This window comes from Phyllostomus discolor, chromosome 3 (assembly GCF_004126475.2).
Source record: "Phyllostomus discolor isolate MPI-MPIP mPhyDis1 chromosome 3, mPhyDis1.pri.v3, whole genome shotgun sequence".
Lineage (NCBI taxonomy): Eukaryota > Metazoa > Chordata > Mammalia > Chiroptera > Phyllostomidae > Phyllostomus > Phyllostomus discolor.
This window is the reverse complement of record NC_040905.2, coordinates 133,013,541-133,039,807: the sequence shown is the minus strand read 5'-3', so window position 1 is coordinate 133,039,807 and position 26,267 is coordinate 133,013,541. Positions and strand designations below refer to the sequence as shown.

The 26,267-nt window shown below is 39.7% G+C and overlaps 1 protein-coding gene across 1 annotated transcript; it reads left to right on the top strand.

Moving 5' to 3' along the window:
- Window positions 1-8,899: 8,899 nt before the first annotated feature.
- On the top strand, window positions 8,900-21,700 carry ZNF169 (zinc finger protein 169; the record flags this gene model as incomplete). Its single annotated transcript, XM_036021464.1, is given in 3 exon segments — window positions 8,900-8,905; window positions 18,529-19,510; window positions 19,513-21,700. Coding segments are annotated over 3 exon segments (1,548 nt in total), but the record flags the coding sequence as incomplete, so codon positions are not given.
- Window positions 21,701-26,267: the final 4,567 nt, after the last annotated feature.

The window sequence follows — 26,267 nt, the reverse complement described above, 5'->3', positions numbered from 1 at the left end:
TGGAATAGATGAATGGATAAGAAAACATGACCCACACACATGTTGCCTACAAGAGACCCACCTCAGGATAAAAGACCTGCACAGGCTGCAAGTGAAGGGCTGGAAACAAATATTCCAAACAAATGGACAGGGGAAAAAAAGCCAGGATAGTAATACTCATGTCAGACAAAAGAGACTTCCAAAAAAAAGGGCCATAAAGAGAGACCCAGAAGGTCACTTCATAATACTCAAGGGAAGAATCCACCAAGAAGACATAAATATTGTAAATATATATGCACCTAACATAGGAGCACCCAAATACATAAAGAAAATCTTAGAGGACTTTAAGACAGATACTGACAGCAACACAATTATAGTAGGGGGTTTTAACCCCCCACTGTCAAAAGTGGACAGATCTTCCAAACAAAATATCAACAAATGTATTTAGGCAATGAACAATGTCCTAGATAAAATGGACTTATCTGATATATACAGAGCCCTCCATCCCAAAGAAGCTAAATACACTTTCTTTTCAAATGTATAGGGAATATTTTCAAAGTTAGACCACATGATAGGAAACAAAACAAGCTTCAACAATTTCAAGAATACTGAAATCATACCAAGCATTTTCTTGGATCACAAGGGACTGAAACTAGAAACCAACCCCAAGGAAAAAACCCAAAACACTCAAAATCCTGGAGATTAAATAGGATGCTATTAAATAATGAATGGGTCAAGAATGAAATTGGGGAAGAAATCAAAAGGTTTCTGGAAACAAATGAAAATGAACTCACAACAACCCAAAACTTATGGGACACAGCCAAGGCAGTCCTGAGAGGGAAGTTCATAGTGATACAGACCTATCTAAAAGAGATAGAAATTTTTCAAACAAACAATCTATCCCTACATCAACAAGAACTCGAGGAACAACAACAAAGATAGCCAAGAGCAAGTAGAAGGAAGGACTAACCAAGATCAGAGCAGAATTAAATTACATAGAGACTAAAAGCACAATTCCAAGGATCAATGAATCTAGGAGCTGGTTTTCTGAAAAGATAAACAAAATCAACAAGCCTTTAAGCACACTCATTGAGAAAAAAGAGAGAAGACCCAAATAAACACAATCAGAAATGAAACAGGAGAGATTACAACAGATACCACAGAAATGCAAAGGATTGTAAGAAATTACTATGAAGAACTGTGTTCCAAGAAATTTGAAAACCTAGGTGAAATGGACAAATTTCTAGAAAAATATAATCTTCCAAAACTCAATGAAAAAGAAGCAGAAAGCCTGAACAGACCAATAACAGCAAAAGAAATTGAAGCAGTAATCAAAAAACTCCCATCACACAAAAGCCCTGGACCAGATGGTTTCACAGGAGAATTCTACAAAGCATTTAAGGAAGAGCTCACCCCTATCCTTCACAGACTATTCCAAAAAATCCAGAAAGATGGGAGACTCCCAAACTCTTTTTATGAGGCCAACATCATCCTAATTCCAAAACCAGATAAAGACACAACAAAGAAAGAAAACTTCAGGCCAATATCACTGATGAACATTGACGCTAAAATCCTCAACAAAACACTGGCAAACCGCATCCAACAATATATTAAAAAGATCATACACCATGACCAAGTGGGATTCATTCCAGGGATGCAAGGATGGTTCAATATTCGCAAGTCAGTAAATGTAATGCAGCACATAAACAAAAGCAAAGACAAAAACCACATGATCATATCAATAGATGCAGAAAAAGCATTTGATAAGATACAGCACCCATTTATGATAAAACACACTCAGCAAAGTGGGAATAGAGGGAGCATTCCTCAACATAATAAAGGCTATATATGAGAGACCTACAACTAACATTATACTCAATGGGCAAAACCTCAAATCTTTTCCACTGAGATCAGAAACAAGGCAAGGCTGTCCACTTTGACCACTTCTATTCATTATAGTATTGGAAGTTTTAGCCACAGTGATCAGACAAGAAAAAGAAATAAAAGTCATCCAAATTGGAAAGGAGGAAACAAAACTGTCACTGTTTGCAGATGACATGATAGTGTACATAGAAAATCCTATAGACTCCACCAAAAAACTGCTTGACCTCATAAATGAATTTGGCAAAACAGCGGGATGCAAAGTCAATATCCAGAAATCAAAGGCATTTCTGTACAGCAACAATGAAACAGCAGAAGCAGAAATCAAGAAAAAAATCCCATTTGAAGTAGCAAAAAGAAAAATAAAATACCTAGGAATAAACCTAACCAAAGAGGTAAAAGACCTGTATTCAGAAAACCACATAACACTGAGGAGAGAAATCAAGGAAGACACAAACAAATGGAAACATATACAGTATGCATGGGTTGGAAGAATTAACATCATCAAAACGTTCATACTATCCAAAGCAATTTGCAAATTCAATGCAATACCTATTAAAGTACCAATGGCATATTTCACAGACATAGAACAAACACTTCAAAAATTTATATGGAACCATAAACAACCCCAAATAGCCGGTGCAATTTTTAAAAAGAAAAGCAAAGTAGGAGGGATCACAATACCTCATATCAAACTGTATTACAAGGCCACTGTAATCAAAACAGCCTGGTACTGGCATAAAAACAGGCACATGGATCAATGGAACAGAACAGAGAGCCCAGAAATTAACCCAAGTCTCTATGGTCAAGTAATATTTGACAAATGGGGCAGCAACATAAAATGGAGTAAAAATAACATCTTCAACAAATGCTGTTGGGAGAACTGGACAGCTACATGCAAACAAAAATGAAACTGGAGCACAAACTTACACCATACACAAAAATAAATTCAAGGTGGATAAAAGACTTAAATATAAGCCATGTCACCATTAAATTCCTAGAGGAGAACATAGACAGGAAAATCTGATATTTCATGGAGCAACATTTTTACTTATGTCCCCCAGAGCAAGGGACATAAGGGAAAGAATAATCAAATGGCACCTCATTAAAATAAAAAGCTTCTGCACAGCTGAAGAAAACAGGATCAAAATAAAAAGAGAACCAACTGTATGGGAAAACATATTTGCCAATGATACCTCAGACAAGGGTTTAATTTCCAAAATATATAAAGAACTTACACGACTCCACTCTAAGAAGACAAGGAACCCAATTAAAAAATGGGCAAAGGACTTGAACAGACACTTCTCCAAGGAGGACATACAGAAAATCCAAAGACACATGAAAGGATGCTCAGTATCACTAGCTATCAGAGGGATGCAAATTAAAACCACAGTGAGATACCACTTTACACCAGTCAGAATGGCCATCATAAACAAAGCAGCAAACAAGTGTTGGAGAGGTTGTGGAGAAAAGGGGACTTTAGTGCACTGCTGGTGGGACTGCAGACTGTACAACCACTATGGAAAACAGTATGGAACTTCCTAAGAAAACTAAAAATGGATCTGCCTTTTGACCCAGCAATTCCACTGCTGGGATTATACCCTAAGAACCCTGAAACACCAATCCAAAAGAACCTATGCACCCCAATGTTCATAGCAGCACAATTTACAATAGCTAAGTGATGGAAGCACCTAGGTGCTCATCAGTAAATGAATGGATAGAAAACCTATGGTACATTTACACAGTGGAATTCTATGCAGCAGAAAGAAAGAAGGAGCTCCTACCCTTTGCAACAGCATGGATGGAACTGGAGAGCATTATGCTAAGTGAAATAGGCCAGGCAGTGAAAGACAAATACCATATGATCTCACCTTTGACAGGAACCTAAACAACAAAACAAAGAAACAAGCAAAATATAACCAAGGACACTGAAATAGAGGACAGGCTGAGAGCTGAGAGTGCCCACCGAAGAGAGTAGAGGGAATTTCAGGGGACAGTGGGAAGGGTTCATGGGAACAAACTTATAGGACACATGGTCAAAAACTAAGGGGAGGGTGGTAATGGGAGGGAAGTGGGGAGGGGTGGGAGGGGGGCTGGATTGAGAGTATTAAGAAAACTGTATTTGAACAATGATTAAAATAAAATTTAAAAGAAATTTATTTTATAGTAAGAAGAAGGGAGAGAGAAATATCGATGTGAAAGAGAAACATAGGTTGGTTGCCTCCCTTACATGTCCTGCTGAGGGTTAACCCTGGATGTGTATGTGCCCTGATCAGGGATTTAACCCACAACCTTTTGGTGTATAGGACAATGCTCCAACCAACTAAGCCACCCAGCCAGGGATGTTTTCTCTTTATGTGTCTCTGTTTTAGTTTGTGTGTATGTGTGTGTGTGTGGTTACCACTAGGTTTATGAAGAAGAAAGTTTCACACACACACACACACACACACACACACAGTATTTCTTTTTCTTTGGATGCACCTGATCTCCATCCTCCTTTGCAAATTCAGACCTTTACCCTCTCTCCTTCTATGGTCTTGTTGTCACAAATTATCCCTGTTTATGCTGTAAGTTTATTGCTGATTTTACTCATAGTTTTGTGACCTTTTCTTCTTTGTTTCAGATAGAATAACTTTATTGAGTATTTTCTGCAGTGGAAGTCATCTGTTGATACATTCCTCAGCTCCTATATATCTAGAAAAGTCCTTATTTCTCCTTCATGTCTAAAAGATAATGTTCCTAGATATATTATTCTTGGCTGGTAATTTCTCTCTTTGTGTAGTTTGAATATTTGGTTCTAGTCTCTTCTAGCTTGTAGAGTTTCTCCTGTGAAGTTCAGTGATTACCTAATAAGCTTATTTTTATAGATTGACTTCTTTTCCTTGGCTGCCTTGAGATTCTTTCTTTATTATTTTTTAAAGATTTTATTTATTTTTAAAGAGAGGAAAAGGGAAAGAGGGAGAGGAACATCAATATGTGGTTGCCTCTCAAATGCTCCCCACAAGGAGGCCTGGCCCACAACCCAAGCTTGTGCCCTGACTGGGAATCAAACTGTCAACCCCTTGGTTTGCAGGGCAGTACTCAATCCTCACTGAGCCACACCTGCCAGGGTGTCTTTATTAATTTTTCACAGTTTTAATTCAATGTTTCTTGGAGAAAGCCTTTTTGGATTGAAGTAGGTTCTTTGTTTCTTGGACTTGAGATCTAGCTCCTTCCATATGTTTGGTAAGTTCTCGTCAACTATTTGAATAGGTTTTCTTTTTTTTTTAAATTTATTTAAATTTTTTATTTTAATCATTGTTCAAGTACAGTTTTCTCCCCCCTACTCCCATTCCAGCCCACCCACCCAACCCTCCCCTCTTCCCCCCAATTACCCCCACCCCCTAGTTTTTGTCCATGTGTCCTCCAAATTTGCTCCTGTAAACCCTACCCATTCCCCCCTGAAATTCCCTCTTCTCTCCCCTCTGGCCACTGTCAGACTATCCCCTATTTCAGTGTCTTTGGTTATATTTTGCTAGTTTTTTTTGTTTGTTTTGTTGTTTAGATTCCTGTTAAAGGTGATATCATGTGGTATTTGTCTTTCACTGCCTGGCTTGTTTCACTTAGCATAATGCTTTCCATTTCCATCCATGCTGTTGCAAAGGGTAGGAGCTCCTTCTTTCTTTCTGCTGCATAGAATTCCATTGTGTAAATGTACAATAGTTTTTTGATCCATTCATTTACTGATGGGCATCTAGGTTGCTTCCAGCACCTAGCTATTGTAAATTGTGCTGCTATGAACATCGGGGTGCAAAGGTTCTTTTGTATTGGTGTTTTAGTGTTCTTAGGATAGAGTCCCAGCAATGGAATTGCCGGGTCAAAAGGCAGATCATTTTTACTTTTCTGAGGAAGTTCCAAACTGCTTTCCATAGTGGTTGTACCAGTCTGCAGTCCCACCAACAGTGCACTAGGGACCCCCTTTCTCCACAGCCTCTCCAACACTTGTTGTTTGTTGCTTTGTTTATGATGGCCATTCTGACTGGTGTGAAGTGGTATCTCATTGTGGTTTTAATCTACATCTCTCTGATGGCTAGCGATATTGAGCATCGCTTCATGTGTCTTGGGATTTTCTGTATGTCCTCCTTGGAGAAGTGTCTGTTCAAGTCCTTTGCCCATTTTTTAATTGGGTTATTTGTCTTCTTAGAGTGGAGTCGTGTAAGTTCTTTATATATTTTGGAGATTAAACCCTTGTCTGAGGTATCATTGGCAAATATGTTTTCCCATACAGTTGGTTCTCTTTTTATTTTGATACTGTTTTCTTTAGCTGTGGAAAAGCTTTTAATTTTGATGAGGTCCCATTTGTTTATTCTTTCCTTTATGTCCCTTGCTCTAGGAGACAAGTCAGTAAAAAAGTTTCTGCATGAAATATCTGAGATTTTCCTACCTACGTTCTCTTCTAGGACTTTAATGGTGTCACGCTTTATATTTAAGTCTTTTATCCACTTTGAATCTATTTTTGTATAAGGTGTAAGTTGGTGCTCGAGTTTCATTTTTTTGCACGTAGCTGTCCAGTTCTCCCAACACCATTTGTTGAAGAGGCTATTTTTATTCCATTTTATGTTGCTGCTTCCCTTGTCAAATATTAATTGACCGTAGAGGCTTGGGTTTATTTCTGGGCTCTCTGTTCTGTTCCATTGATCCATGTGCCTGTTTTTATGCCAGTACCAGGCTGTTTTGATTACAGTGGCCTTGTAGTATAGTTTAGTGTCAGGTATTGTGATCCCTCCTACTTTACTCTTCTTTCTCAAAATTGCAGCAGCTATTCGGGGTCGTTTATGGTTCCATATAAATTTTTGAAGTGTTTGTTCTATGTCTGTGAAATATGCCACTGGTACTTTAATAGGAATTGCATTGAATGTGTAAATTGCTTTTGGTAGTATGGACATTTTGATGATATTAATTCTTTCAATCCATGAACATGGTATATGTTTCCATTTGTTTGTGTCTTCCTTGATTTCTCTCCTCAGTGTTATGTAGTTTTCTGAATACAGGTCTTTTACCTCTTTGGTTATGTTTATTCCTAGGTATTTTATTTTTCTTTTTGCTATTTCAAATGGGATTTTTTTCTTGATTTCTGCTTCTGCTGTTTCATTGTTGCTGTACAGAAATGCCTTTGATTTCTGGATATTGACTTTGTATCCTGCTGTTTTACCAGATTCCTTTATTAGGTCAAGCAGTTTTTTGGTGGAGTCTATAGGATTTTCTATGTACACTATCATGTCATCTGCAAACAGTGACAATTTTGTTTCCCCCTTTCCAATTTGGATGCCTTTTATTTCTTTTTCTTGTCTGATCGCTGTGGCTAGAACTTCCAGTACTATATTGAATAGAAGTGGTGAAAGTGGACAGCCTTGTCTTGTTCCTGTTCTTAGTGGAAAAGATTTTAATTTTTTCCCATTGAGTATAATGTTGGCTGTAGGTTTCTCATATATGGCCTTTATTATGTTGAGGAATGCTCCCTCTATTCCCACTTTACTGAGTTTTTTTATCATAAATGGGTGCTGTACCTTATCAAGTGCTTTTTCTGCATCTATTGATATGATCATGTGATTTTTATCTTTGCTTTTGTTTATGTGATGTATTACATTTACTGATTTACGAATATTGTACCATCCTTGCATCCCTGGAATGAATCCCACTTGGTCATGGTGTATAATCTTCTTAATGTACTGTTGGATGCGGTTTGCCAGCATCTTGTTGAGGATTTTAGCGTCAATGTTCATCAGCGATATTGGCCTGTAGTTTTCTTTCTTTGTTGTGTTTTTATCTGGTTTTGGATTTAAGATGATGTTGGCCTCATAAAAAGAATTTGGGAGTCTCCCATCTTTCTGGATTTTTTGAAATAGTCTGTGAAGGATAGGTGTTAGTTCTTCCTTAAATGCTTTGCAGAATTCTCCTGTGAAACCATCTGGTCCAGGGCTTTTGTGTGTTGGGAGTTTTTTGATTACTGCTTCAATTTCTTTTGCTGTTCTTGGTTTGTTCAGGCTTTCTGCTTCCATTTTATTGAGTTTTGGAAGATTATATTTTTCTAGAAATTTGTCCATTTCATCTAGGTTTTCAAATTTCTTGGCATACAGCTCTTTGTAGTAATTTCTGACAATCCTTTGTATTTCTGTGGTATCTGTTGTAATCTCTCCTCTTTCCTTTCTGATTGTGTTTATTTGGGTTTTCTCTCTTTTTTTCTTGATGAGTCTTCTTAAAGGCTTGTCGATTTTATCTTTTCAAAGAACCAACTCTTGGATTCATTGATCTTTAGAATTGTGCTTTTAGTCTCTATGTCATTTAATTCTGCTCTGATCTTGGTTATTTCCTTCCTTCTGCTTGCTCTGGGGTGTCTTTGTTGTTGTTCCTCAAGTTCTTGTAGACGTAGGGTTAGGTTGTTTGTTTGAAATGTTTCTAACTTTTTTAAGTGGGCCTGTATAGCTATGAACTTCCCTCTCAGGACTGCCTTGTCTGTGTCCCATAAGTTTTGGGTTGTTGTGAGTTCATTTTCATTTGTCTCCAGAAACCATTTGATTTCTTCCCTAATATCATTCTTGACCCATTCATTGTTTAATAGCATGCTGTTTAATCTCCATGAATTTGAGTGTTTTGGGTTTTTTTCCTTGGGGTTTGTTTCCAGTTTCAATCCCTTGTGATCCGAGAAATTGCTTGGTATGATTTCAATTTTTTTTGAAATTGTTGAGGTTTGTTTTGTGTCCTATCACATGGTCAATCTTTGAAAATGTTCCATGTACATTTGAAAATAATGTGTAGCTTCTTTGGGATGGAGGGTTCTGTAAATATCAGTAAAGCCCATTTCGTCTAGGGTGTTGTTCAATGCCACAATATCTTTATTGATATTTTGTTTGGAAGATCTGTCCATTTTTGATAGTGGGGTGTTAAAATCCCCCACAATAATTGTGTTGCTGTCCATATCTTTCTTGAAGTCCTCTAAGATTTTCTTTATGTATTTGGGTGCTCCTATGTTGGGTGCATATATATTTACAATATTTATGTCTTCTTGGTGAATTCTTCCCTTGAGTATTATGAAATGACCTTTGGGTCTCTCTTTATTGCCCTTCTTTGGAAGTCTATTTTGTCAGATATGAGTATTGCTACCCCAGCTTTTTTTTCCTGTCCATTTGCTTGGAAATTTGTTTCCATCCCTTCACTTTCAACCTGTGCAGATCTTTTTTCCTGAGGGCGGTCTCTTGTAGGCAGCATATGTGTGGGTCATGTTTTCTTATCCAATCAGCTATTCTATGTCTTTTGATTGGAGCGTTTAATCCATTTACATTTAAGGTTATTATTGATAGGTACTTATTCATTGCCTTTTATGTACGTGTGATCCTCTCTCACTCTCTCTTTTCCTTTCTTTCCTTAAAGCAGTCCCTTTAGCATCTCTTGCAGAGCTGGTTTAGTGGAGGTGTATTCTTTTAGACTTCTTTTGTCTGAGAAGCTTCTTATTTGGCCTTCTATCTTAATTGAGAGCCTTGCTGGGTAAAGTAGTCGTGGTTGCAGGCCTCTGGTTCTCATTACTTGGATTATTTCTTGCCATTCTCTTCTGGCTTGGAGTGTTTCCATTGAGAAGTCAGCTGTTAGCCTTATTGGGGCACCCTTGTATGTTACTTCCTGTTTCTCCCTTGCTGCCTTTAAGATTGTCTCTTTGTCTTGAAATTTTGCCATTTTAATTATGATGTGTCTTGAGGTGGGCCTCTTTGGGTTCCTCTTGATTGGTACTCTCTGTGTTTCCTGTATTTGTGTGACTTTTTTTCTCATCAAATTAGGTTAGTTTTCCATCATCACTTGTTCAACTAGGTTTTCTATCCCTTGTTCTTCTTCTCCTTCTGGTATCCCTATTATATGGATATTATTACGTTTCATATTGTCTTGCATTTCTCTTAATCCCTCTTCATTTTTTCTGAGCCTCTTTTCTTTTTCTTGCTCTTTCTGGGTGTTTTCTTCTACTTTGTCCTCTAGCTCGGTGATCCGATCTTCTGCTTCATCGATCCTGCTTTTCATTCCTTCTACTGTGTTCTTCAGTTCAGAAATTGTATTCTTCATTTCCTCTTGGCCCTTCTTGAGAGTTTCTATTTCCTTTTTTATGCTGATGTAGTTTTCATTGAGTTCATTGTAGCTTCCCTGTAGTTTCTGATAGCTCATTGTGAGCTCATTGAACTTCCTGACAATCACTGCTTTGAATTCAATATCTGATAGTTGAATTGCCTTTGTTTCATTTAGCATTCTTTCTGAGGTTTCCTCCTTTCCTTTCATTTGGGGATTATTCCTTTGTCTTCCCATTGTTTGTGAGACTCTTCTTGTTCGCCTCAGCTTCTTATATTGATCTGTTCTGGCTCCCTGAGTTTATGTTGTGAACTTCTTTAGTAGAATAGCAGTGAGTTTCAGTGGTGCTGTTTCCTTAATCCCCCAAGCTCACTGTTCTTGGGCTGTCGTTTAAGTTGGCTTTGTGTTTGCCTTTGGGTTTTGATTGTTGTTGAGTCTTTCTTTGGTGGTTCCTTCCCACCAGCTGGTTAAATGTGGGTCACTCTGTCCACCACCTTCTGTATTTTGTTGTGCTGGTGAGGGCAGGTTGTGTTGAAGCTGGTTCTTTTGTGTGTACAAGGTTTAAAGAAATCTTGTTCAGTTGTTTGTATTGGGTACTGTCTCTACTGTTTAGTTGTATTTCCAGATAAGTCCTGGATTGAGGTTTTTGTGGTTACTACTCCCTCCTTTACCTTCTTCTGCTGTTATCTGTTAGTGGTTCCTTTTTTGTTGGGTTTCCTCTTCCAGTGGGTATCCTGGTGTTCACCTCCTCCACCTATTCTTTTTTGTCATCAGTTGGAGGGGGAAGGCAAAATGGTTTAAGACAGCAACAGAAAATTCTATGCTATTTACAGTAGTAGCAAGTAGGGAAGATGTAGGAGATCTTTTCACTATGTATAGTGTTAACCGTGGTCTTCCATCCAGCTAGCTGATTTTTAGAAAGGATGGAAAGAAGATAAGACTCTTGTTGGGGGAGGAAGGATTGTGAGTTGGATCTATAAAGCAGGGAGGTTGTGGGCGGTCAGATTCTGGGGTAAGGTGAGAGTAAAGGTTAGTAAATAGGTGTAGTGTGTGAGAGAATAGAGTTAACCACTACAGTAATAGAGTTCAGGAAACTTTGAAATGGGCTAAGATCTGGGGGGGGGGGGTGAGTGCTGTGAAGTAATTACAATTGCATGGAACAGCAGTTATTTACAATAATGTTATGGCAACATTCATATGGCAGAGTCTATGAGATCTAGGTAACAAGAATAGGGAGTACAGAACATCGAGTAGTATGCTGATGGGACACAGGTGAGTTAAAGGACAGTAGATTAGTAATACAGTATAGAAAGAGATATCAGGGGAAAGCTGTCAGGTCATACAATATATCCAGCCTAGCAAAGCAGGCCATACAAAAAGAAGAGGGATATAAAAATACTGTTAAAAAAAAAAGATGTAGGAACACTGGAAAAATAATAATAATACAAATATGCAATAACTTGCAGGTTCTCTGTAATAGCAGAGTGACATTTATCTCACTGTCCCAGCTGTTGTGATGCTCCTTGTCTGGGTTCAACTTTGGTCTTTTCACAGATCCAGGATTTTGTCTCACTTGTAGGTATTTAGGAAAAAATTTTAAAAAGTAAAAAATAGAAAAGGCAGACGAAGGAAGGAAGAAGAGATAAAATTGGAGGACAGGAAGGAGGAAGGAATAAAACAAGAGATCAGGTAAGAGAGGAAAAAGAAATCAAAAGGGAATAAAAACAATAAAACTTAAAAAATTAAAAATTGTTAAAAAAAATAGAATCAAGTTAAAAAGTCTCTTGATTTCAAAGTGGCCAAACCGGTTTTTCTGCTCTTGCTGGTTGAGGCAGGCTGAAGGATGATTTGTTTGGCTTTTCTTCCTTGGCCAGTGGAGTTCGCACTGGCTCCTCAGCTTTGGGCCCTGGGTGTGGGAATCAGGTCTTTCCCCAGGGTTACTGCTGTGGGCTGGGGTGCGGGGATGCTCTCCCTGCAGGCGCACCCGGTGCGCCTGTCCGCTGGTGGGCCGGTGGGCTGGCGGCGTGCCCACAGCTGGGATGCAGACAGGCTGGAGCTACTGATCACTTTAGGAGAATTCCCCAAACAGTGTCTGTGTCTATTCACTCCTTCCTCTTGAGAAATTCCTCCCGTTCAAGCCCACCGCTCCCCGCAGTGGCCTGGCTTCTCCCACCGTGGCCTGGCTACTCCCACCGCCAAAGCTCCAGCCAGACCGGTGACTGTGGGAGTCCGGGTCCGCTGCGCGACTCGGCCACTCCGGTGTCCACTGCCTCCAAAGGCACTCACCACCCCGTGTGTTTGCCAGCACCTGGATTCCTCCCAGAGCCACTCAGACCTTGCTCGGCTGGGGAGGGAGCAGTTGACCTGGCTCTCTCGCAAGAACCCTATGGTAAACCCAGCAGCGGCACTAGGCCTGGGGCTGCAGCCCCGGGCCCACACGCTTGTCCTGGGACCCTACCTTGTTGCAGCACTCCCCTTAGGATCCGTTCTCTGTTCTTTCGGTTCTGCCGCAATCCTTGGTCCCCTGTTTTCAAAAATGCTGAAATATGTTGGTTGCTTGCCTTTCTACTCCATAGATCGGTCAGGATTTTCTCCCCTGAGCAGAGGAAAGCCGAATCTGCTCCTTCCTACTCTGACACCATCTTAGCTCCCCTGAATAGGTTTTCTATTCCCTTCTCCCCCTCTTCTTCTTCTGGCATTCCTATTATTGTTATATTGGTCTTTCTGATGGAGTCAGATAGTTCCCATAGGTTTATTTCATTTTTTAAATCTTCAAGTCTCCTTCTTCTGCATCATTTCTGGATTTCATTCTTTGATAACACTAATTCTTTCCTCTATCTGGTCAGCTCTATTTCCTATGCATGTGAGTTCATTCTTGATCTCTTTTACTGAGTTCTTCATCTTCAAAATTTGTTTTGTTCTTTTTTAAAGTTTCAATCTCATTTGTAAATTACTCATTTTATTCATTTATTTGTCTTTCTGAGCTCATTAAATTATCCATGTTTTCTTGCATCTCACTGAGTTTCTTCAGAACCACAATCTTGAATTCTCTGTCATTTAAGTCACATGTTCCATGTCTTTGTTTTCTGGAGGTTTTTCATTTTCTTTCTGTGGTATTTGTTACTTTGGTTAATCATGCTTTTTGATGAATTTTTTTTATCTGTCTAGGCATCTATTTATAAGTGACACTTCTCTAGTAGGTTGATAAGTCTTTCTTTTCTAGTAGGTGATGCTGAATCATAAGGCTCTTAATTTTTTTTAAATTTTTTTATTTTGTAGCTCTGTTGCACTTCTCTGGCTTTTCAGATCTCTCCAGGGTGGTGGAAAATGGCCTGTGTTCCCTGGGAAGGTGGGTGCCTCTCCTGTGACCCAGTCACCCAGGGGACCAAGCCTACAGAGGAATGCAGCGGGCAATGTGGCTCCACTTCCACGAAATCCCAGTGCTGTCCCCTGCATCCAGATTCTGCCAGCATTGTGGCTTCAAATCCATGAAATCCCAGTGCTGTCTCCCACAGCCAGGTTCCACCTGCAGTGTAGCCATGGTGCAAGGGGTTTTGATGAATTGGGGGAACCCAGTTGCCTCTTTAGTTTGCATTTCCGGCACTGGCTACCAGTGGACTTCTGTTGCGTGCCCGCTGCATCTCCAGCAAAGCCTGGGATTAGTCACAGAAGTGTACCTGCTTAGGGAAAAAGTAGTTCTGTAGTATCAGTTCTCAGGTTTGCTGATATGCACTGCAACCACACACAAAGGGTGAAGAGAGGAGCTCTCTGGGAGGTGAAGAGGAAGCCAGGCTCTGTGGCTTTGTTTCTCTGTCTGGAATGGGGACTCTAAGACAACTGACATGGTACCTATGTACTTTGTCCCTGCCCTGGTCACTGGACTCAGCTACAGCTCATATTTCCAACCCCTGCAGGAATTCTCACTAAATTTCGTTGCTTATCATGGCTGAAGGGAGTGCCAGCCACAACCTGATACCCCTCCTCTCTGGGTAAATCTTATTGTTAGCTCCTGGCTGCAGGGCTTTGTCCATGGCTCCTCTCAGCTGTTCTCTCTTTTCACCTCCCCAGTTTGTTCCCACTTGCTCACCTTTAGATGTTTCAATGCACAGATCTCTCAGAAGTGTTTGTGCACTGAGCAGGAATCCTTTGTTGAATTATAGCTGTTCAAATTGTTGAAACTTCAAGGGGAGAGACCAATGGGAATCTCACACCACCATTCCTCGTATATCATTCTGTTTATTTTCTCAACAATAACTTTTGATGGGTAGATGTTTAATTTTCAGAATATTTAACTTTATACTTTTTAAAATTTTCATGATTATAATCTGTTTTCTTCTAAATGCTGTATAGTTTTAGCTTTATATTTAGGTCTACAATCCAGCTTGAATTCATTTTTATGTATGGTGTGAGGCAGCGATGAAGGTTTATTTATTTCTTTTTCTAACAGCTGTTCAGTGGCTCTAGATCCATTTGATGAAAAGTCTTGCTTTTCATCAAATGAAAGTGTTGAAGATCTAATGACTGGTTCAGTAGAGGTGTATTTTACATTCTCTATTCTGTTCCTTTGATTAATATGTCTATCCTTAAACCAAACCACACTGCCTGTATTACTGTTGAATCATAGGAAGTCTTGAAGTCAGTTAGTATTAGTCCTCTCCCCTTTTTTTTTTCCAAAATTTCTTTGGATAGTTGAGGTCCTGTGACTTTCCACTTAAATTTTACATTCATCCTCTCATTTAAAAAAAGAAAGAAAAAATGAAAATCTGGGTGCTGTTTATAATTGAGATTTTATTGTATGTACAGGTGACTTTAGTTAGAAATTACACCTTACCAATATCAAGTCTTTATGATTTAACCCAGGATCATTTAACTTCCTCTCAGTAAAAATAAAAGTTTGTGAGATACAGCTAAAGCAGTGAGTAAAAGGAAGGGATAATGATAGTAAGAGCAGAATCCAATGAAATTACTATTAATCAACAATAGAATAATTTGCAAGCCAAATGTTGATTCTTTAAAAAAGATCAACAAAATCATATATCACTAGGGTAGACTAACCAAGGGGGAAAAAGATATGAATAATCAATTCAGGAATGAAAGGGAAATTACCACTGTGTATTCTACACACTTTAAAATAACACTTAAAGGCATATGAGGAACAAGTTTATACTAACAGGTTTAACAACTTATAGGAAATAGTTGAATTCCTTGAAAAATACTATGGACAGAGGATGATGGAACAAAATAATAGTAGTACTACAATTATTAAAGTAATTAAGTTGGTACTGGATCCATGAAACTAAATATATGATAAAAATATTCAAATTGGATCCCCCTTTTTAAAAAAAGAATTATACAACATGCCCAAGTGGAATTTATTCCACACATCCAAGCTAAACAGTAGAAAACCTGTACTATGGAATACTAGTCAGTTCATATTTATGTATCCTCTAATAAGGTGGAAGCTTTCTCTCCAGCTGTCTACTCCTTTCTTCCTGAGTCTAATTTCCATATTTCTACCAGAAATCTCTTGTCAAGCTAGGCTTTTTCTAGCATGCACCTCAAAACTCTTCTAGCCTTTAGTTATCACCTAGATCTAAAACCACTTTCACAATGTTAGGGATTTGTTATAGTAGAACCCCAGTTCCCAGTACCAAAATAAGTATTGTTTATCCAGAATAAGGAACTGGCTCACACAATTATGGAGGCTAAGAAGTCCCAAGATTTGCATTCAGCAAGAGGAAGATCTAGCAGAGCTGACAGTGTGGTTTCAGTCCATAGGCCAGCAGGCTTGACACTCATGAAGAACAGATGTTTCAGTCTGAGTGGAAAAACAAAAACACCCTCTCATATTTGGCTTCCAGTTAGTCAGAATAGAAAAATTCCCCCTTATTTTAGGGTCTGCCTTTTCTATTCAGGCCTCAACGGATTGGATAAAGGCCACACTCATAAGGGAGGGCAACCTACTTTACTCAATCTACCCATTTATAAGTCATCCAAAACACCCTCACAGAAACACTTGGAATAATGTTTGACTAAATGTCAGGGCAACTTGTGGCCAACTAAGTTGATACATAAAGTTAACTATTACATATGCTAGTATTTCTTTTATATTTCTTTTATATTGTCTTAAAATCAGGAGATAGCATGTTGGGAAAATTGTACAATTTCTAAGGACTAATTCTGATTAACATTAAAAACATCCACCTTTTACATTTGTGGACCAAGTCTTAGAATTCTTTAAAATGCTTAAAAGCAGTGAATGCACACAGCATTCCACTTGTGAGCTGGTGTCCAAGGGCATTTACTTAATTCACAGCTCTGTTTCTATATCCCTGCAGCTGCAGAAGGCAACATTGATTTTTTTTTCCTTTTGTACTGGAGAGTTTTGAGTTCATGTACAATTACTGATGTACTTTTATTTATCTCACAAATCAGCTGGCACAAGAGCAGTTGTAGAGTTTTCAATAGTTTATGAACTGATTTTCTTCTACATCCTGGAAATTGTTTTGAATCACTGAAAAGCATGACCATGGTAAAAGTTTATTTTTATTACTCCTTTTATCTAGAACTTCTGGATTTCTCCCCAGCTTCAGGTAGCTAGAAGCATGGTTTAAAATCATGTTAAAGTTTAGGGTTTTCCAAAGTGGACATTGTAATTCTAAATCACTTGGTGTGGCACATGACTAGCTAGGCACAAAAAATATGGTGATTAATATTCTTATTAGAAAAGTGGTTAGAATTGGTTCCTGTAAGGGCAGCGTTAACCATATGTAGCTCAGTCAGCATATTTAATACTAAAGACACACAAAAGTGCTTTCTTTTCCACTGAAAGTCACTGTTGTGATGATGTGTGGTTCATCGATAGCCTTAGGTGTGGCCACTTACCTCTTCCCATCAAATCACAGACAAGTTGATAATGGTGTAGTACTGTAAGATCAGCTCTCAGAATTCTGGAATTACAACAGACTATTTATTGGAAGCTGCTAGCCAGAGATATACACCTTCTACAGGCTGTGAAAATATGGACAGCCTAGCTTAAGAAATAAATTCATTGACAGGTTAATGAACTACACTAGAGCACAGAACTCGAACTAGAGCACATCTGTTGATGAGACCAAACATGATGGACCTCTGGTGGGCAGACAATATGCAAGACTGAAAGGATGTTCATGTTCACATGTGGATGTCCGGTGAGGTCAGCACTTGTGAGTGATTACCGGAGCCATTTCAGAGGAGCTTCTAGGTCTAGCTACAACACGCACAACTAATTCTATTGAGTACTTTGCTGAGAAGCAAATCTGGAGTGTTTTAAGTGTTAGGAAGAGGTTTCGTCATGGCTATACTTTTAGTACAAAAGCTGGCATTTTAGACAAGATGGAATGAGTCAATAATGTAGATCAGGTTTTGGAAAGATTTTCCTCCAAAGGACCATACAGTAAATATTTTAGGCTTTGCAGCCTTTATGTTCTTTGTTGCAACTGCTCAACTTTGCCATTTTGTGAAAGCTGTCAAAAACACTATGAGAGTGAGTATGGCTATGGTGTAGTAAACCTTTATTTACAAAACACCTGGTGGACTGTAGTTTGCTGACCCATGTTGAAGTAGTTCACAAAATACATCTCATTTTGACTGGAGAAGAATGAATCAGGTAGGTCTGAATAGGCCTGGGGTACTGAGTTTGTTTAAGGATCATGGTGTTTTTCATCAGCTTCAGATGGATAGAGGCAGTGAAGCTGAACAAGGCATACAGATTATCTCCTAGGCAAGAGGATACTGTATACAGAAACATTTTCTTTTACAAGAGTTTGTAGAAAACTGAGAAAAACAGGTCTTGGATTGATTGGGTCCACCAGGAGCCGGAATCCTTTAAGGGGCTGCAGACCTAACTTGAGTCTGTTTCACTGCCAAGTCCCAGTTTTCTGACAGAGAACCCAGCAAATATCCTCCAGGAAACACTTGTTTAGGATGGCGAAAACACCTCCTCATTCATATCCCTGATGGATTTCTGACTTCTCCTTTATACTGCCTCCCCAACGGGCCTCTACCTGAAATGGATCCTTTATTAAAATATCTCATTATTTCATATAGGAAAAGTCACTAAAAAAATTTGTGATAAGTCATATACTTTAACTCTCAGTGAAAGAATATACAGGCTGTGGAAAAAGGCTCATATGGAAAATAATATAATAGTAAATAATAATACAAGAATAAACTGTTTTTCACAAACTGACAACTGTAAACCTACTTTTGCCCCCCTGCCCCCATATTTGTGGATAATGTTTACATCAGTGTTAATGCCTGTAGCTTGTTAGATAACTGTATTTGTGAAAATGTATAACACTAATGACAGCAATTTATAGGACTGGTGCTGTCATGATGCTTTCTTAAAACTGTTTAAGTCAGGCTGATAATTTAGAACTTGCTCGTCTTGTGGGTTTTCTGTGTTGCAAAAGGATACTCATTAAGGTATCACTCTGACAAGGACAGTAGGTCTGTAAAGAAGGTCTTTAGGTAAAAATCTGAGGAATAACTGTTGGGTAAGTTTTAACTGTCCACACACTACCTGTGGTGATTCTGACAGAGACTTTCTCTTCAGCAGAACCAAAGACAGAATTCCAGCCTAGTCTCTCCTGTCCAGTGGCCTTTTCCAGCCCACAGTTCTTCCAACAATATATGCTGTGCAGTCATCCTCCTCAGATCTTCCCAAGCTCTTCTATAGGAAGTCACTCCCCAATGGAATCTCCGAGCTGCTCAAATGAAAAAGCAGATGATGGAGAGAGAGAAGGTTCTGGCACCATGTTCCAGAGGCTGCAGCTGAGTGGGACTTCAAGAGCATTCTTTGGCCTATTTCAAGGTGAGTCAGTAGACAGGGTGGAAGGCAACAGAGGTAGAGGAATAGACCAGGGGATAACTTCTGAGAAGGCAGACACAATGTTCACAGGGGCAGACTGCTCAGAATCTGGAGTAGTCGTATCTGAAAAATATACACTAGGACATAGCACAAACTCAAGCCTCTTTATCCTCCAGAAGCATCATGTGTGTCCTGAGTGTGGCAGAGGTTTCTGCCAGAGGTCAGACCTCCTCAAGCACCAGAGGGTGCACACAGGGGAGAAGACTTATAGTTGCAGGGAGTGTGGGCGAGGCTTTGGCCGGAAGTCTTCCCTCACCATACACCAGAGGAAACACTCAGGAGAGAAGCCATATGTGTGCAGGGAATGTGGGCGACATTTCGGGTATATATCCTCGCTCACTAACCACAAGAGGATACACTCTGGGGAGAGACCCTTTGTGGGTCAGGAGTGTGGAAGAGGCTTTCGCCAGAAGATTGCACTAGTCCTGCACCAGTGGACACACTTGGAGGAGAAGCCCTTTGTGTGTTCTGAGTGTGGAAGAGGCTTTTGCCAGAAGGCATCACTCCTGCAACACCAGAGCTCACATTCAGGTGAGAGACCATTCTTGTGCCTAAAGTGTGGGTGTGGCTTCAAGCAGCAGTCCCTGCTCCTCATTCACCAGGTCACACACTCAGGGGAGAAGCCCTATGTATGTGCTGACTGTGGACATGGCTTTCTGCCCTCATCAGACACCAGAGGACACACACAGGGGAAAAGCCGTACCTATGCTCTAAGTGTGGTCGTGGCTTTCGTCAGAAGGTTGCCCTTGTGGGACACCAGAGGACACACACAGGGGAGAAGCCCTATGTGTGCCCTGACTGTGGGAGGTGCTTTGGTCACAAGGTCACCCTTATCAGGCATCAGAGGACACACACAGGGGAGAAGCCTTACCTGTGCTCTGAGTGGGGCCACACTTTTGGTTTCCAGTCACTCCTCAACAGACACCAGAGGACACATTTAGGAGAGGAATCTGTTGTGTATGGAGTGTGTGAACAAAGACTTAGCCAGAAATCTGACCAGAGGACACACTCAGGAGAGAAGCCATGTGTGTGTGGTGAGTGTGGGCACAGCTTTGGCTTCAAGTCAGCCCTCATCAGACACCAGCAAACTCACTCGGGAGAGAAGCCATACCTGTGCAGTGAGTGTGGTCATGGCTTTAGTCAGAAGTCTCACCTCCACAGACATAGAAGGACCAAGTCTGGCCATCACCCCCTGCCACAAGAGCTCTTCGCCTGACCTTATTTTTCCTATCATCGTGGGTGAGGAGATGGCAAAAGTCACTGGGAAATGTTCCACTTTCCTCAAATACAGTAGAAGAAAAAATACTGTATTCTTTCATTGGTAAGATAGTGGATTTATAATTACCTCCTGCATTAGGAATGTATTTTAATTTGGTATGGCTGCCATAATAAAATACCACAGACATGATGTCTTAAAGAACAGAAACTTATTTTCTTGCAGTTTTAGACTAGGAGTCTACTATCAACATGTAAACAATTTGGTTTCTAGTGAAGTCTTTCTCCTTGGCTTGCAGATGTGACTTTTCTTGCAGTGTTCTCAGGTGGCCTTTTTCTGTGTGCTTTCCTGTTGTCTTTCCCTCTTGTAAGGACATCAGCCATATTGGGTTAGGGACCTCATAACATTTACCTTAAATAGACCCTGTCATCAAGTAAATCACATTGTAGGTTATGGCCTCAACATGAGAATTTGGGAGAACAACTCAGTCCATAAAAGCCCTTTAGTCCCCCCCAATTCATGGTCTTCTCACATATAAATTACATTCACCCCATCTTAAAAGCCCCCAAGTTTTAATGCATTCAAACATCAACTATGTCCAGAATCTCACCTAAATCAAGTGTGGATGAGACTAGAGATGTGTTTCCTCCAGAGACAGAATTCCTCTTCAGCTGTGAACCTATAAACCAGCCAAGTTAATCTTCCAAAATACAATGGTAGGACAGGCCTAGAATTCCCATTCCCATTCCAAATGTGGAGGGAGGAAAGGATTGATGATCCCAAACGAGTCTAAAACCTAGCAAGGCAGATTGTTGCATTTAAGGCTTAAGAATGATCTTTGGCTGGATCCTCTGCTCTTCGATCCCACTCCAGTGGCATCAGCAATGCTGGGCCCACTGACACCATGGAAGAAACATATTGTCCCCAACTGTTACAGTCTGGGTCCACTTTGGAACTAGCAGACCTCTCATCTCTGTTTCACCTTTGGGGTCATTCTTCCCTCTTCTTGATGAGTAACACATACTTGTAGTTGGATAGATTGATCCTACCTGTAGATACCTTCATTCGGTCCCATGTGTATCGCCATTAGTCCAGTGTGCCAGAGTTCCTGCTGAGATCATTGATTGGTTCCAAGGTAATTTCTTTATCAATGACTGTGTAGCCATATCATGGTGTTCTTTCCAGAACGTGCTTTCTAATTTTTTTTGCAATCAGACAAGCTGAGATTTTCTAAATCTTCAAGTTCTGGTTCCTTTTTGTTTTAACAGTTCCTTCCATTTATGCCACTACTCTCAAATTTTACTACAAGAAGCAAGAAGAAACCAGGCTGCATCTTCAACACCTTGTTCAGTAATCTCAGCTAAATATTTGTCACTTATGCCCACTGGGTACCTCAAATTTATGTGGCCAAATATAAACTCCTGACATAAAACGTGTTCTTTTCCCATGAGTGTCAAGAAGGCAGAAACCACTAGGAAATGTCCTGCTCCTCTGAAATGGAAGGGAAGAAAAACAATGTTGCTTTCTGGCTGTGCTCATGAGATGGTTTGTTTATGGTTTACTTTCTAAGCAGCAGTCCTTCTCTATATTATATTTGTTTACTTTAATAAACTGCTTCTTTAAAAAGATGCATACCTGGTTGTGTACCTCATTCTGTCAAGAACCTCAAGGTATTCATCCTCTTGAAAGACGTGGGGGAATCACTGTATTCTGGACTCTGGTCCTATAAAGTGGAGAACAATATTATAATGGACTTCATTCTTACCCCTTCTTAAGTCCCCCAACAGAGATATGAAATCCTTAGCTACACCTTCAGCCTCCCTCAATAGGAGATTGAAAAGTATCTATTAATACCAGTCCTTACAGGTCGAAGCCCCATCCCATTAGCTGTGACTGTGTGCCAGTGATTGAGCCCAAGGACTGAGAACTTTGAGCCACAACCGTCCCTAGTTTGGAGGGTCTAGAGCATGCACCTTCATACCCAGGCAGGGCACTGCCCCTGTAGCCATTGCCTCTTGTGTTCTCCAATCCCCAGAGCCTAACAAGTACCTAGCCCAAGGCTGGCCATGACCCCTTGCCTTGGGCACTGAGTGGTCATTACAGGGTGATTTAGCCCAGGCCCAGATGCTTTCCTGGCTTAAAATCCAGAAATAATAACAATTATTAATGAACTTTAATACAAAAACAAAATTTTGTATGGCAACAAATAGTATTATCAAAAGACAAGTGACTGGAAGAAAATATATAATATAAATCAACATATTTCACAGATTATGGGTTAATAGTCCCACTTTATAGGAACTTTTAAAAATCAAGGGGAAAAGACCAGAAGTTCTATAGAAAATTGGGCAACAAACATGATCAGTTTACCAAAAAAGGTAAAAACAAATGAAAAGATATTCAACTTCACTCATGATAAGAAAAATCTATATTGCAATTTCATGGAGACAGCATTTCCAGAGGGCAATTTGGCAATATTTAAACCATGTACCTATTGACACAGCAAGCACACTTCTAGAATCCATTGTTAAGGGTCACTTCCAATGTTAGGAAATACACATGCACATGATTATCATTCATGGCATTACTTATAGTTCCAAAATGTTGAATATTACTTTAATGTTTAGCATAGTAAATTGTATAAACTGGAGCATACAAACAATGGAGTGAAATGTAGCTGAGAAAAACACTGAGAACAAGATACTAGAAAAACACTATGGAGGAAATGTTACTAAATGGAAAGAAGCAAGTGCCATAGCATACATAATTTTATACCTTTTCTTTAAGAAGGGGAAAATGGACATAGTATCTTACCTATAACCTCAGTCTTGGGCAGAGTTTATATTGTGTGTTAGAACTACAAACAAATCCTAAACTCGGTAGGTTTGTTTCTTGTAGCAGTAATGGTGGAGCAATTCTGAAGCCATTTCAGATACATTATAGGATTGAACAAATGTCTGTGTTGGGACACAGGATTCTCACTGTGGATGGAAAGTCATTCAAATGTAGAATGGGATGAAGCAAGAATGAACCTGGAATTGTATGTACTGGTGTGAATTTAAGATTCCTAAGAAATTTGTACATGAGTGTCTGTGTTTATGTGCTCATGCATATTTATGGGTATGTATATATACTTGTATATATATTCTAATTCTGTCTGCTGAAAAGACCAAGAAGCAAGGACAATCCAGAAGCAGTGAGCACATCTTGCATCCATATCTTATTTTCAAACACCATTTTCCCTTTTTGGAAACCCTAGCCTCTTGAATTAATGGCCACTTCCAGGGTTGAGGCAGGGTAGGTGCGAGCAGATCCCCAAACACCTAGTAGTGCCAGACAGAAAGGAAGTGCTTAAAAAAAAAAACATGGAAGAGCATGACACTAAAACACTAGAGCCAGTTTGAAGGCATTCCCACCCACTGGCCACATCTGGGACAGTTCAAGCATAAACTAATTTGAGTACACTGAGTTAGGGAAAAAAAGAGAAACTAATATATCTATAAAATAACAAATATATAAATGAATGAAGCCTGTTGCTTATAGTACAATGCCAAGAGCAAATGGTAATGTCATTTTTTTCTCCAAATATAAACATCTTACATAATCATAGTACATTTATTGAAGTTAAAATTTAACATTGAGACACTATTAGGAACTGCATACTGTGTTTGAATTTTTCACTATTGTCCTTTTTATAATCTAAAATCCCAGGTAGGACCCCCGCATTGCATTTAGGCATCATATGTCTTTAGTCTCCTCTAATCTGTGGCAGTTCTTCAGTCTTTCTTTGTCTTTCATGACCCTGACACTTGAAGAGATATGGTCAGGTATTTTATTGAATGTCTCTGAATTTGAGATTGTGTGTTGTTTTATATTATTAGACTTGAATTAGGGATTCTCTTAAAAAACACCAGAGAAGTCAAATGTCATCACTGTGTCTCATCCAGGGACACATGATGCAAACAACTTATTCCTGGTGATGTTAACCTTCCAAGAGCTGGAAATTAAGTACTCTCCTGTGGAGTGGACCTTGTGACTAGAAGAGCAACACAGTGACAACGCTCCTTACATTCCCCTACCCCACGAAAGAAAATGGCCCAGTCTATCATGGTTGCTAAACTATCCTAGGTATGTTTATCGCTCCTTGGATGAGGTGTAAGTGGTGCTGATAACACCAGGTGAGCCCAGCAGCACCAGCAGGAGGACCTGATTAAGAACCCCTTCTAACAGTGGTGAAGGGAAGTCCTCTGTTTTTTCATATGATTGACATTTCTCACCTTGATACAGAAGGCAGTTAGGTGGCACCAACCAGGGGAATTCTGCCACAGAAATACCTATCCTGGAAAGTGTTCTTTATCCCTACAGACCTGAGACTCCCCACCTAAATGCAAGACAACTGGCAGTCAGTTGGTACCAGAATGACATTCCCCATACACTGTCTAGCTCAAGGAGATTCCTGTCCCCTGACAGACATTCAGTGGCCAGGAGGCACAGGGAAGTAGAATCCTGACACATCAGTGGCTCAACTTGTGAAGTTTTTCCTCCCTTTGAGGCTAGAGTATCCATTTCCCTATCTGGAGACAAAGCAGCCCATTTTGGAAAAACTCCTAATGCACTTTTCAACAGCAGCAGAGAAAAATGTGAGTAATAGTACCCCAGATGGTGTGGCTCAATGGATTGAGTGAGGGCCTGTGAACCAAAGGGTTGCTGGTTCGATTCCCAGGCAGAGCACATGCCTGGATTACAGGCCCAGTCCCCAGTGGGGGACATGCCAGAGGCAACCACACATTGATGTTTCTCTCCCTCCTTTCCTTCCTTCCCTTCTCTCTAAAGAAAATAAAATATGGTATTTGTCCCTCACTGCCTGGCTTAATTCACTTAGCATAATGCTCTCCAGTTCCATCCATGCTGTTGCAAAGGGTAGGAGCTCCTTTCTCTCTGCTGCATAGTATTCTATTGTGTAAATGTACCATAGTTTTTTGATCCACTCATTTACTGCTGGACACTTAGGTTGCTTCCTCCACTTGGCTATTGTAAATTGTGCTGCTATGAACACTGGGGTGCACAGGTTCTTTTGGATTGGTGTTTTAGGGTTCTTAAACTATAATCCCAGCAGTAGAATTGCTGGGTCAAAAGGCAATTCCATTTTTAGTTTTCTGAGGAAATTCCATACTGTTTTCCACAGTGGCTACACCAGTGTGCATTCCCACCAACAGTGTACCAGGGTTCCTTTTTCTCCACATCCTCTACAACACCTGTTTGTTGAATTGTTTATGATGGCCATTCTCACTGGTGTAAAGTAGTATCTCATTGTGGTTTTAATTTGCATCTCTCTGATGGCTAGTGATGCTGAGTATCTTTTCATATGCCTCTGGGCCCTCTGTATGTCCTCCTTGGAGAAGTGTCTGTCCAAGTCTTTTGCCCATTTTTTAATTGAATTGTTTGTCTTCCTGGAGTGAGAGAAAAAGCAAGCAAAATATAACTGGAGACACTGAAATTAAGAACAATCTGACAGTAGCCAGAGGGGAGGTGGAACGGGAGAATGGGGTGAAGGGTGTTCAGGAAGAACTATAAAGGACACATGGACAAAACCAATGGGGTGGGGGGTAGAAGCAAGGGAGGGAGGTGTGTTTGGCTGGGGTAGGGTGGGACTAGTGAGGAGTAAATGCAGACAACTGTAACTGAACAACAGAATAATTTAAAAATAAATAAAAGCACAGTTGTTAACTCAAAAAAAAATAAAATAAAATCTTTTTAAAAAGCTAAGATTAAAAAAAAGAAAAAGAAAAGTGTGAGCAATGGTGTTACTGAATGAGCAGCTGAAACTAGCTCTGAAACTTAAACTGTGTTTGGAGAAAGAAAAGTAGACCAGGATCTGGATGTTAAACCTAAAACAGGAAGACATTTTGCTAAAGTCAAAATTTTAAATAGGACCAAGAGGCTCTTTACAGTTAGTGTTCTGGATAAAGTAAAAGATTAACCATCATAACAAAAAGCAGGAGATCAAAACTTCAATGGAAAAAGACAATAAACTGATACCAACACTGAGATGAATATGACATGAGAATTATCTGACAGGGATATTAAAGCAGCTACCATTACAGAGGCTCAAGCAATTTTAAGTTGTCTTGAAACATGAAAGAGTATAAAATATTAAAAAAATAGAAGTATCAAAATATCAAGTGGAAATTACAG